At 42.9% G+C, this 13940-nt stretch overlaps 1 protein-coding gene across 2 annotated transcripts in view; it reads left to right on the forward strand.

Annotated features, from left to right (window-relative positions):
• The first annotated feature begins 264 nt into the window (after nucleotides 1-264).
• Nucleotides 265-13940, forward strand: part of LOC104500260 (core histone macro-H2A.2) — an 18287-nt gene continuing 4611 nt past the window's right edge. The window contains exons 1-5 of one of the 2 annotated variants that reach the window (XM_010143875.1): nucleotides 265-489; nucleotides 7819-7925; nucleotides 9235-9438; nucleotides 11082-11180; nucleotides 12920-13019. In XM_010143875.1, the coding sequence (XP_010142177.1) occupies nucleotides 318-489; nucleotides 7819-7925; nucleotides 9235-9438; nucleotides 11082-11180; nucleotides 12920-13019 (682 nt within the window). In that variant the 5' untranslated portion in view covers nucleotides 265-317. Of the gene's footprint in view, nucleotides 490-7818; nucleotides 7926-9234; nucleotides 9439-11069; nucleotides 11181-12919; nucleotides 13020-13940 lie in introns of both variants that reach the window. The other variant, XM_010143874.1, reaches the window with a different exon arrangement.

Raw genomic sequence — 13940 nt, forward strand, 5'->3', positions numbered from 1 at the left:
TTAATGTCCATTTGATGTGTTTGGGGTTTTTTTCATATTCTTCAAACCACTTTTTCTGCAGTATTGCTACACTGACAGTGCAGTAGTCAAAAGAGAAGTTACTGCAAATGTTCCAGCTATTCAGCTTTTAATGAATAATGTCTCAGTTTTAAGGGGTATTGAGAATGGGTTTGCATTTTTTTTCTGGAAGAATAAGATAACATACAAAGATGTTTCCCATGTGCTGAACACCAATCCTGTTTCTTTTCTCTTTCAGTTTTTTGGTTGGAGCACTTGATTAAGAATCACCAGCAAATTGAAAAGCACAAAGCTGCAAGATGTCGGGCCGAAGCGGGAAGAAGAAAATGTCCAAACTGTCACGCTCAAGCAGGGCAGGTGTTATTTTCCCCGTGGGGAGAATGATGCGCTACTTAAAGAAAGGAACGTACAAGTATCGGATAGGTGTTGGAGCCCCAGTTTACATGGCAGCCGTCATAGAGTACCTAGCAGGTAAACCAAGAACCTCATCCTGCAAGTGCTGGTCACACCCAGAAGCCAGGGATATCCGTGGGATGGGATATGAACTGTTCAGCACTTCTGAAAATCAGGCTCTCCAAGTGCAGGATTTTGAAATTTGCTTAAAGCACTCAAGAGATTAATTTGCTTCTTGAAGAGGCTGAGGATGGAAATTTTCTCCTTTAGAGGCACTATGCTTGGTCAGTGGCTGGAAGCATTGTTTTTTTATTGCTTTGCAGAGTGAGGAGTCACATCTAGGTATTTCTGTCCAAGAGGAAACTGGTATGAATTAGGCTTTTGCTACACCTGGATGTGAATAACAGGAGAAAAAAAAGCAAACCCACCTTGTGGATCTGTTGATGTTTCCCTTCCTTCCTGAAGCTGACCTCAGAGGAAGGGGCAGGTGTCCCATTGTGGGACATCCCACAGGTGATATGCTGTGATATATTGTAATATTTCAGACTGTCCTACCATCATTGCTGCTAGTTACTTGTTTAACTGTGGAAAATGGCACCTTAACAAATCGTTACAACACCTGATGCAAAGAGGATTCTGGTTCAGGTTACTTAGGTGTTACAGATCAAGACTGAGGTGCATTAGAGAATCTGTGAGGAGTCACAAGCCTGGATGGAATTAGCTGAGTGGGTTGTGTTCCAGAAGCATAGTTTATTGTCGAAGTGGCATGGAGGAAGCTTGCATGGCGCTCGCTGTCCATGTAACAGCATGTAAAACTTGCTGCCTTTTTCCACATGAAAGCCCGTTCTTACTACCAGACAATAAAAGCAGTATTTTCTTTCAAGGGTGTGGAGAAAATATGAAGTAGTGGCAATTTCCATATTAAATTCCTGATGATGCCTAATAGCATGTTACAGAAACTTCGTGCTGATTAATTGCAGGGTGAGAATCAATTTTTTTTCTGAGGCTACTTCTGTAGTTAGAATGAAAAAGTACTGCTTATGTGGAACAAAATGTTTAAGCTTACATTTATGTTCAACCCCAGCTCCCTCAAGAGACAAGTCCGGAAAAGGAGCTGGCTTTAAAATAAAACATCACTGAAAAGCAGAATCAAAATCCAAGATGGTGAGCATCTCTCCCACTCATTTGATTTGATTGTATTTTCTTACTGTGCAAGAACAAACATGTTTATGTTAAGATTATTTAATCGGAGAGAAAGATCAGTTCTCGAAGTGATTCTGGAGATCTTTCACTTCATTAAGGACATACATGTGGTTGTATTTGCACAATCCGTTTTCATACATTAAAAATGAAGTTTGTAACCGCAGAAATCTCTCTCTCTCAGTGGAGCTGGTGCATCTGTGTTCTTTTCCCACTCCACAGGGATGCACGGCACTCAGAAGAGTTTCTAGGATAAACGTTTGGAGATGCTTGTTCTGATCTGTGGCAATTATTACAAGGTGTAGTAATAAATTGTCAGCAGCACATCTGGTATTTGCAGCACTTTGGTAGCGCAGACGGAGTTACGGTCCTCTTTGTGTAACATATGGCGCAGCACTGTTTACCTTGTCTCTGAACTAGAACAGTGTGTACGTTGGCTCCGCTTCTGTCTAGTAAGTGCAGTGTAATTTAAATCATTAATATGGTAGGGGCAGATGATGTGCGGACCTATACTTTGTTTTAGAAAAAAAGAATGCGTAGTCAATGAGGCAAGAAAATCTCTAGATGTGTAGGCTGTTGGGCAACGCAAATTGTAAGGGAATGTTATTTTACGCTGCCTGGTTCAGCAGAGAGAGAAGCCCCTCTCGCCCCAACCCTGTATATGCTGTAATGTAATATATGCTGTTCCAGAGCAAACATCTGTTGCTTGTGGATAGTCATCTTTCCAAACCAAAGTTTCTGTGTTCTGTTGGAAAAGATGACAGACATGGATAGTTCAATTGCAAAACGGTCTTGTGACGTCTAACCCTGCTGATCGAGTTATTCCTAATACGAGCATGTGAACATAGTCTTTGGTTTCAGGAAGCCTTTAGAAACAAACTGTGTTTTTCCAAGGCTGCTGACAAAGGGGTTATTATGTATCAAACTGGTAGCATTTCTTAACATTATCTGGTACTTCCTATTACAAATTCCAGTCTTCTGTCATGGACTTGCAGCTGTGAAGTGGTGTCCACTCAGGGTGAAAGCCTGTGTGCAGGGGAACTGCTGCAGGCTAAGTCTGGGAGGGTGGAGGTGAGGGAGTCTGGTTCTTGAACCGTTCCACAGAAGCAGGTTGAACCATGGTTCTTTGCTATGGTAAAACATTCATGAGGAATTCTCTAAATGCCTGGGTGCTTCTCTTCGTTTGAGCAGATACCTGATGCTTTACAAAAGGGGAAGGGTGATCTCTGCCATCTCAGAACTGTCACAAATCTGCTGATTTTGGCCAAGCTGTAACCCTCACAAAACACAGGTTGCTCACGTTCAGCAGCAACTTCTTTGATCTCCACAGCTAGAGTCTCTGAAGACTTGTTCCTCACTGAGCATGCTTCAGCCTCTCTCAATTCCAGCACGGGGGAGGAAGCTCTCTGATGGGAAGGCAGAACAACAAAAGCTGCACAGAGGCAGGTGGCAAGAGGTCTGGGAGTGGAGCTGAGTCAGGGAGTCCCTGAATAGGAGCTGAAGGAAAGGCTAATCCTACTTACCAGCAAAGAGGTGGGAAGGGCAGGCTGGAATTAACCAGTTAAGCAGACTGGGAGACTGAGAACAGGTTCCACGTTGGTCAGAGGAGGAGACAGATCGTAGCATTTTGGGGAGCCAAAGGTAAAACAACACTGGGAAAACAACACTGACATTAAAGACAGAGCTAGGGGTGAATCTGTCGGGTGGGGAGAGCTGAACTGAGGATTGGTGGGGAAGTGAGTGGCAAGGAGTATCCAAAAATCTCACCAAGAAGCTGGAGAGCAAGCTGAAAAAATAGGGCATAAGCCAAGGATTGGGTGGAGGGAGGTGCTGCTGCCGGTGAACCTAGAAAGGAAGATTGAGCCTGAGTATTACTAGAACTGAGAAGAGTAGATGGGAGAAATGGAGACTGTCCGGGAAAGGCAACTGAGATAGAGATCCCAGGTATGGATTGTTGAGGAAAGCAGAGTGGGCTATGGAGCTCGGAAAGCAAGTCCTGGCTGGGGTAAGGGCAGAGTGGGTGAGGTGGGAAGGGTCAAACTGGACCAGAGTTGTCTGCGTTCATCCAGGGTCTAGCATGGACCAGCAGTTTTCCTGCGAGCAGCCAGCCGTGCACGTGGTCTGTGGATGGCCTGCATTTGTGTTACCCTGAAGCACCAAGCCTCTTGACTAGCGTTATCCAGATGGTGCACGTACATCTTGAGCGTCCTTATCCTCAGTTGCATGTGGTTCCGAGTGCCTTTTGGTTTTGGTATGCGTTCTGTGTTACGAGCCACTAGATCCCCTTTTTTACCCTTCGTGTGTAGGATTGATTGTGGCTGCACTCCACAGCCATTGTCAATGACAAATCTGTGCTTTGGCTTATCAATCCCATTGTTAAAATGCCAGCAATCACCACAGTGCTTCTTGAGAAGAGGTACTTTTACCTCGACTGATTAGCTGATGTGAAGACGATCTCATCAGTGTTACGCTTTTTTTTTTTTAATAATCTCTCTGTGCTGTTTTATGTCTTAGGCTTGAAAACCATATTGCAAAACTGCAGCTTAATTCCTATCCAGATGGTTGTGTTTGCTGGAACACCGTTGGGCTCCACTGGCTCCAGAGTTAAAGCTCCATGAAAAATTGGCCTCGGTCCCATTGGATTTATGGACTTTGCCACAGACGCACACTAGACTATGCTCTGAGTGTGCAGAGCTCAGGCTACAGTCACCATCTCCATCAAACATCAGCTGCATGTATCCCATGCAGCTGATGTACACTTTCCCAAAATGTAGGCAAAGAATACAGATGGCTCTTACTTAGGAAGCAGAAGACATGTGAATGGTGTTCTGCTCAGAGAACTCATGGAAGGTGTCAGTGGAAAGCCATCTTCTCTAAATTAGGGCAGAACACACCACCAGCAAATACCTCCTCCCTCAAAGGACATCGGCTGGCCTGCTCCTCTATCTGCTTCACTCATCTGCTGTCAAGAGGCAGACTGAGCAGCTACTTTTCCACTTGCAAATGGAGGACCAAGGACTCCATCATCTGATACATCTTTCCAGAGCAAAGGTATTACTGGTAGATTTGTACATGGCAGCTTAACAGGAACTGTCACAACTTATCCTAAAGGGGCAGTGGAGAACAAGACAACCTGTCTGAAACCTTTCCAATTCCGCTATCGGTAATTCTCGCATACCTTTCTTATCACCCAGCTGAGCACTTCACAAAAGCAGAATGAGCTCAGCTGAAGACATAGCTTTGGCCTGGCTAGGATGCTTTTAGTTCCTGGACACTCCAAATACACTTGTTCATCAGCTAAAGAAACCTCTTTTTCCTGTAAGTCACAGGGTAAGAAGATGTAATTCCATTCAGGTCACAGTTTGGCTGCTGCTTGTGCTGTTTGGAAGGCGTTTCTGTTCTTCCCTGGTCTTGGGTGCTTATTGAACAGGAGAAAAGGCTTTGTTAAAGAGACCAGGTGTTGGGTAGAGTCCGTGGACGGGTTACTCTGAGCTGTGTTTGATGTCTGTCTGAGAGCAAGGTGAACCGTGGGGCGCATAAATGCGCTGGTTTGCCTTTAGCCACCTGCGCTGAAGATGTCTGAATTTGAAGCTGTGCTTCCACTGTGGAGGCATCTTCTGTGAATTTTGAATCTTGAGAGAAGATTATTTCAGAGTTCACTTTAATTCTCTGCTGCTGAGAGGACGTAAAGTAAAACCAACTTATGTCCGAGAATATCAACATGCCTGACTTCAAGACAGTTTGTTATTGCATAGGACTTCGTTATAGGACCTATATTCTCAGACGAGTCTCCTTAGAGTTTAGGTGACCTCAGCTGTCAAGATGTTTCTACGTGAAGCATAAAGCAGTTTCCTTAGGGATCGGTTCTTATTAGCAGAGGATGTGATAAGCAAAGCCTCCAGATTTGACATTGCATTTTTGCAAGTGCCGCTTTATATTCCTAAGACTATGAGTCCCTGCCTCCAGCATTAGAAAAATATGCATATAGACAATAGCTAGCAGGAGGGAAGGCAATTATTTACCTATGGAAATAACTGGCATCCTTTGATAAATTATTTATATGCACGTTCCAGTCTGCCGTATATCATCTCTACTTTGGATTCCCTTCTTCCTGGTGTCCTTTGGTGGATAAAAAGTGGCTGGCATTTGAGTGTTCTGCGTTTTTTGCTCTTAACATTAGGCAAGGACATTTGAGTGCACCATCAGGATGCTGCTGGCCAAAGGATCCAGAACCTGGGGGAGTGGGGTGAGCACACAGGTAGCAGGATGTGCCTGTTGTTGGCACATCTGAAAGAACTTCAGTTCCCACGCAGGTAAGTATGTGTTGCTTTTTTTTTTTTTCCCCCTAATGCAATTTTCCTCTGCTATCAGCACCCATCTGCAAAACCCACTAGAGAAGTCTAGGTCTCTCTTCTTGCTTTATGCTGGTCTCCACAGTGGCTGACAAACTGTTCCTGCTGTCTGCTGCTGCATTAGCTCTGCTGGCAGAGGTCTTTGGGGAGGGTCTGAACCTCCCAGCCCTGCTGCTCCCCTGGGGTGAATATAGTGTGGTTATGCAGGATCTCTTTTCATTCTCCTCTTTAAAGGGCAAGTCAAACGCTCCAAAGTTAGGAAATACCAGAGCTGACGTTGCCTAACTCTTACTGTAGGCCCAGTGTGTGTTTGGGCTGCGATACTGTTTCTGATTGCTCGAGCACATACTGCTTTTGACCTGTAGCAGCAGCCTAGTTATCGCACCCACAGTTCTACTATTTCCTAAAATTGGAGTGCTTGTCTTTGCAACTTTGATAACGTTTCTTGAAAGTGCTGCCTGAATAATGGTGAAAATTTTCAACAGACATTGGCTGTTTCTTGATTCTAAACATCTCCAATTTTCTTTTTTTTTTTTTACATCTTTTCCATCTTTTGGGTGTGCTTCTTGGAGCTTTTACGTCTCCAACATTCAGTTAAGTTCCTGTGCTGTAGGGTAGTGAAAACTGGATGACAAGTATTCACTTCTGTTATTCTGAGTGAAACTGAAAGCTTGTGTTTTTTCCCTGAGCTAAAACTCTTGTTGAAATCTTTTGGATTTTAGCCAGAGAACATTGTGTAGATTTCCATGAAATCGATTTTTCGTGAAGGTTCTTCTTTTCATAACAGTTACAGTTCTTTATTTAGTTGATAAAAAGGAGTAAGGTACCATAAATAGGACACTGAAGGGCTGTAACTCTTACCCCTGTTACTGACGGATGTAAATACAAAAACAAAAATCAGACAGCAGGGACTCTTGATACTTTTAAAATGAAACAAGATGTTAATTTGATTTTTATTATTATTTGGAGCAAAACATTCCCTTCTCCATCCCTCTTAGTGCTTCAGTAGAGCTCTTACATGAGGAATAACTTCTGAGTATGGGACAAATTGTGTAAGTTAATGAATTATACTGATTGCTGCAGTTTATTTAAACTCAAAGACATGTCTGTGTTTCCTCTGTAACAATTAGAAAAAGCTCAGTGACTTTAGTCACAATATAAACGTTATTGCAAATTGAGAGAAACTGCTTTTGAAGTCACCTCCTGTTCCTGGAGATGCAGAAGGAACTTTCTACGGTAGTTCCTGTACTGAAGCTCCTCCGTTGTCTCTGCTTGCCTCTAAGTCCAACCTTTCATACCTTGTTCTGAAGTGAAGCTTCTCACGGGTTTTCAGTGCCCTTTAATGCAGAATTGCAGCGTTGCCTGGCTAGTTCACTGGCTTTCAGAGTGTTTCTTTAAATGCACCTCAGTCTTCGTCTTACCTGGTCCTGAGAATCCTTGCTGTTGTGTCAGAACTGTCTGTGCTAGGTTTGGAGTTTCGTTGCATGCTTTACTGTTTTATTGTTAACAGAGCTACCCCTCAATTTTGAACTGCTGAGGTATTTACATTTTTACAGGGTGTTTCTTGTGTTTTTGAAAGAGAATTCTGACTTGAGACTTGTGAAAGAAATTATGTGAACCAAGCTTAGCATATTTTGTGCTAGCTGTCCTTTAGGGAATTGGGAAGGACAACTCTTATGTAAATTTACAAATGCATTGAGTGAGATTTGGCTTCTGCCTTTCTGTAGCAAAGACCGTTTAAACCGGGAAACCTGCTGCAAAGGTAGATGGATACTAAGATGGAATGTAAAAATGTGTGTACAGGGGGTACCTAAGCTGCCATTTGTTACTCCTTTTTATCTCAATGTGTTTACAGCTGAAATTCTAGAATTAGCGGGAAATGCAGCACGAGACAACAAGAAAGGAAGAATTGCCCCCAGACACATCCTCCTGGCAGTTGCAAATGATGAGGAACTGAATCAGGTACCTGTTTACATTTCAGCACGAGCGTTGTGTGCTGTGGCATGAATGAGGCTGCTACCACAGAAGGTTAGAAACAGTTTTGTCTGACATATGAATGAGAACGCAATTATTAGAATGGAAGACGAGGTTGTGCCCACTTGAATAAAAGCAAACAAAAAAGAATGCTCTGAGATATCGCATCTAAAATCCTCTGGATCTAAATTTTGCGGCTTCTCTAGCCTGAGAGGCCTGTTGAAGTGTGTAAACTTGATGATTAATTTTTTCCTGAGGGACATCTAATCCTCAAAAAAAATGTGCCATATGAACGACCTTTTTCCAAAAGCTGTAGGAATGTGTGTTTTCTATTATAGTGGCTGTGAGGCCCATCTTGGGTAGGGATCTGGCTCACTCTCTGCTATTGCTGCCTCTCATCTGTGTGCCCAAATTCCATTAGCACCCAGATTGTGGTTTGCAGTGCTCTGGCTCTGAGGATCACTTGTGGGACCATTTCTGCAAAAATTGTTGAGTGAGAAGGGAGATCATGGCATGGGCTATGAAATGCTGCATTCAGGGTTCTTCCAGAAGGGTTCAGTCAGCATCAGAGGATCTCTCTTGGTTGGCCCCAGGTGAGGATGTATAACATCATTCACACTTTGAAAGATTCCTGCACTTAATTCGACTGCTTTAAGTAATGAAAATGTGCCTATGAAGTCATCTAGCTCTGTTTCCAGTCAAGGGGACTGAAAAGTCAAAACAGCCGCCAGGAGAGAGGGAGAAGCATGCTAACGCTACTGGGGCACTGGTCACCGTCCTGTGAACAGGGTACTAGATCTTCGGATCTACTGTTGTCTTTTAGGAATTAGCCAGATGTTGTGCTCCATATAATATCATTCCTGTTCTCCACCTCCGAAAAGCAGGTTCTTGGGGCTCATACTTGCTTTTACTGCATCTATTTCCCTGCCAAAGGGACCTGCAACCAGTTCTTGGAGCAGGGCTGTGGTGCAATCACTTTTTTTAAGACCAGCACAGGAAGAGAGAAGAGTGATTGACTGGTACAGTAAGGGAGTAAGGGACTGACCTCCCAGTCACCTGCGAGGTTTCTTGGGTTTTGTGGAATTTCTCCCTAATAGTTTTTTTTGTGATTTTGGTTGGGGTTTTTTTTTTTTTTTTTTTTTTTTTTTTTTTTTTTTTTTTTTTTTTTTTTTATGATAAAGGGACGAGGCACAATGCTTTAGGGAGTGCGGACTCTACTTGCCTATATGTATAACATAGTCAGCAAGAACAGCTTGGGTGCAGACTAAGAGAATCTTTACACTGCTTCTCTGTGTAGTTGCTAAAAGGTGTGACGATCGCGAGTGGAGGTGTCCTGCCCAGAATTCAGCCAGAGCTTCTAGCCAAGAAACGGGGTGCCAAAGGCAAATCTGAGACCATCCTTTCCCCTGCTCCCGAAAAGAAGGGAAGAAAATCTATGGTGAACAAAAAGAGTGGGAAGAAGGCAAAGTCTGCCAAGGCCCGGACACCCAAAAAGGTAAGTGTGAGGCAGATGTGGGATTCCGGAGGTGTGGGAGAGGGAGTGGATCAAAACCGAGATTATTCAGAGGAACAAATTAGCGCTTCTCCATTGTTTGTTTGAAACAACTGGAAATGGGAGGTAGGAGTTGATAATAGACACACCAGGATTTGGTTTTTTTCCTCTAATCTTTAGAAATAAAGGCAAACACAGTATGTTTTTAATGAATTTCTGTAACAAAAACCCTTAAAGCTTTGAGGCAAACTTTTTGGATTTCTGTATCACCCTTTATTTTCTTGATAGCTTTGTAGAATCTCTTTCTCCCCACACTAGCTGCATGGCAGCGAACTCTCACTTTTAAAATAAAGGAAGCTGTATTTTACAACACTTTCTGCTCAAGAGGTGTCACACCTTCAGCCTTGTGCAGTTACCGGGTTGCTGTTAAAGACTTTTCCCTATCCAGAGAACTTGTCCTGACACGGTACATAAACATTATTTTGACAAGCTGTTTCATGTGTTCTTGGGTCTGCTGCTGTTAATACTTTCAGAAGAGTGGCAAGAACAGTGAATTAATTGGAACCTGACCGCTGCACCTTCCCTGAATGAAATGAAATTTTCATTTCGTTTTGCCCATCCTACCTCACCACCCAAAATGGTTTAATTTGGTAAAGCAGTAACTCAGCTCAGTGCTCTTCGTTTGTCATTCCAGAGCATGCATCGTAAAACACTGATCAATTTTTGGTTGGGTAGGATTCAAAGATACTAAGCTTTAACCTAAGCTTTTTAAACTTGTGTTAAGCACATCTTTCTGGAGGCCTCCAAGCTTTAATACATTTCCATAGCTGAGAATATGCACAAACAACTTTTAAAGAAAGAACAGAGTTGCTTAGTGGGATGTTTAATTGGACACCTTGGTGTATCGAGCTCAGCTACCTCCTTGCTTTGAATTGTGCACATGCAGAGACTGGCTCTTGTTAGGAAGAAGGTGCTTCTTGCCATACTTTACATCAGATATTGAGAGATGTGAAGACAGGCTCCTGCAGCCCTGGCAGGAGCAGGTTTCCTGCTCCCGAGGCTACGTTGCATGGAGTGTGGCCCACCAAGGGGATTTTGCATTCAAGCTTTAGCTATGAATTATTTCGTTTTGTCATTCTGACTGTTTGTATGGAGGTGTGATGGCTCGCTCATGTCAATATGGATTCGCATGTGTGATTTATTAGCTGAGACCGTTTTTTTTCAGATTATAAAGATGTTTTTTCTTTCAGATTGGAGCATTTGACTGGGTTACTAAGTTTGATTTAGTACGAGCTCTGCCCTGTTAGCAGCAAAAATAAACTAGCACACACCCACCTATAAATACAACCTTAATCCTTAGTAAAACTACAGATGGATGTGGGTGCCCCAGCTCTTAATGTGACTACGAGCGTATGTAATGCCTCAGATGAACCTCTGTGTTTTACTGTTGCATAAACAGTGAAGGCCTCTGTTGTTACATAATCTTTGGGGATTAGCAGGTTATGAGTAATATATTGATCCGAGAAGGTGAGATTTGTGGTACCTGATTAAATCTGTGCATTACTGAACAATGGTAAATGTTGATTTTTTTTTTTTTTCCCTTTGAGAGTTCTTGCTTTCTCTTTTTTCCCCGCAAACAGAACAAACAAAAGGACAATGAAAAAGAAGGAGCTTCAAATTCAACATCTGAAGATGGACCTGGGGATGGTTTCACTATCTTGTCCTCTAAGAGCCTCGTGCCAGGACAAAAGGTAATACAGTTATAATAGATTGGGATGACAGCAGTGGATCCTAGTGTAAACAGAAGGATGCTTTTGGTCTAACACCAGTACAAAATCTTCTCTCTGTTCTTCCTTAGTGGTCCCAAATTTAAGGCCAAAACTCACTCAGATCAAGGGTGGAGTAGAGGGTCTCAAGAAATACGTCTGCAGCTAAAAGATTTCCAAGAATAATGCTGGTCAGCCTCTCTTCTCCAGAGAGAGCCACACTGATTCATTTCTTGGCCTGAGCTGTGTTAGTTTTGTGCCGGTTGGACTGGGGTGTGTCATGCCCAGCATACTGCCAAACCAGGTTTAACCTTCTAGGCTACTCAGTATTTGTAAAAGAGTGTTTCTGGGCCAGGTCCCAGGATCACCCTGCAACTTCCACGTGTTGGTTTGTGCCAGAAGCCTGGGTGCTCCCTCTGAAAGCAGACTGTGTGGTGCTGCTTTCCGTGGTCAAACTGAGGACCTCCCTGGAGCTGCAGGGCACGATTGCTTCTCCACCTCAGCACAAACTGTGGCACCTTGCCTGGCCAGAATAATAAAACTGTCCAAAGTTACCGAAATACCTGCACGTGCTTGGTGTCCAGCCAACTGTTGAGCAACTGTGCTTGTGGGGGTATTTTTCCTCTGCTCACCAAGAGGGAGGTTATTTTTGCCAGCCTTAATTTTTGGACCCTTTGAGTGAAGCTGCAGTCTAACAGATTTAACTATGGAGATGCAGTCAAAATTTTATTATTATTATTATTTCTAATAGTAAGGCCATCTGGAATAAGAGTTCTTCCTGACATTGCTTCTGTGAGCCCCCTGTACTGATGGTATACCCTGTGTATGAAGCAGCCCTTAGAGTTCAGTCTGTCTGATCCTATCTCTTGCTAAAGCAGTGATCTAGAATGTCCCAGACGTGTAACAGAGCCAAAAGACTGCTAAAAGCTGTCATCTGGCTGCGTAGGTGAAACCTTGATCTCCTTCATTCAGGTTCAGTCCTGTCCTAAGCTCCTCCAGAATCTGTGCAGCTTCTTACTTTCTGCTCTAAAATGGGCAGTGCTTATTGTTCTGGTTAGAACTGAAATACCACAGTGTATCTTGGAAGAAGTGAGGCATGCTGGGCGCACGTTCACCAGCTGTCAAGGCTTTGTCATGATTTTTAGGGTTTCTCTCCTCTGTTGTTGCTCTGAGTGGTGAGGCTGTGAAACTGGGGGAGCAGCCTTTTTTGAGCACCTTAAGACATGAAGTTGTGGCCAGTGCCTATATCCAGATGCATGAGTGGGTAGAGTGGTTCCTTATATTATTTATGCCAGGAACTGAAAGGGTAATTAATTACTTGGGTGGAGAAGCCTTCATAAATCAGGATATTGTTCAGCCCTTCTCAGGCCCTACAAAGGGGAGCTACAAAGGGGCAAGTGTTTCTTCAGGAGAAAAGCTTTTTAATTTTAGCATTTTTCTCTTTAAACAAAAGCATTTTCCAAGTCAGCCTTTTCTCTCCAAAGTGTGATGCTAGAACATGAATTCTCTAGCAGTAACTTCCTCTGGAGTAGGCTCCCAGGCTGTGGGCGTATCACAAAATGGGCTGAGTGGCGTACAAACCACTTAATTAAAGGCTAAAAATCAGAGTCACGCACACTGAGCACAGTAAAACTTCTGATCTTGGTAAGATTGAATCCAGCCTTCTTTCATTTTCACACTCAGATTAGTATTTTAATTTTTTCCTACTCATTATTATTTTACAGCTTTCTCTGACACAGAGTGACATCAGCCATATTGGCTCCATGAAAGTAGAAGGCATCGTTCACCCTACAACTGCCGAAATAGACCTCAAGGAGGAAATAGGTGAGGCTTTGCTACATGCAGAAAAAACAGATCTAGAGTTGGAACAGTAGCTGGTCTGCTAGTTGCCTGCTGACATCCCATCCAGTTTCATCCAAATCTTTCCCAGGCCATAAAATATCACTTACAACACGTCTGAAAATCAGGCTGGTTCTGACTGGGTATAACAGGCTAATCAATTTGTCTTTTTTCACGGATACCTTACGACAGTCAAAGCACATGAGCAGCAAAGGTGTAAATAATCATTATTGGGGTCTTTATTGGACTATTTTTACATTTGCCTCTGAAAATTTCCATGACAAAAATTGCATATTAATAACACTTCTAATTATGCTGGTAGGATTTTACATACTTTAGAAATACTCATGTACAAAGCCTTATACTGCTCGTGTGAAAATAAGGAAATACTCTTACTGCTGGTGTACAAATACAGAAATGGAAGCAAAAGGGAGGTTGAAAAGATAAGCAGTCGGTTGTATAGAGAGTCACAGAAGCTGGTAGCAGGCTTTTGGATTGGTGATTTATACAGTCAGTCATCAAGACTTTCCCTGATTCAGAAAGTAGTAGAATTTCTCTGAGTTGATTTTGGAGGCTGAAAGTCCAAGTCCTGATAATCCCACTCTTCACTGTTGTAGCTGTAAATCAGATAGCATTCCTCCAGATGATTACATTAAAGTAATTTCCAGTAATAACATAACTGTAATAATAAGGGGTTTTCAACACCAATAAGAAGTAAACTTTATCTGTGACTAAGTAGAGTGGTAAATAGAAACATCAGCTGCTGATGAGAGGGGGAAACAGGGTAATAGGTGCACAATGTTCTTCTTTACGTAATGTAGTTGTTTTTTCACACTGATCCTTTGAAGCCAAGGCCTTTTGCTCTGTGTCCTTGCAGGTAAGGCATTGGAAAAAGCTGGAGGGAAA

Source organism: Buceros rhinoceros, unplaced genomic scaffold (assembly GCF_000710305.1).
Source record: "Buceros rhinoceros silvestris isolate BGI_N320 unplaced genomic scaffold, ASM71030v1 scaffold36699, whole genome shotgun sequence".
Lineage (NCBI taxonomy): Eukaryota > Metazoa > Chordata > Aves > Bucerotiformes > Bucerotidae > Buceros > Buceros rhinoceros.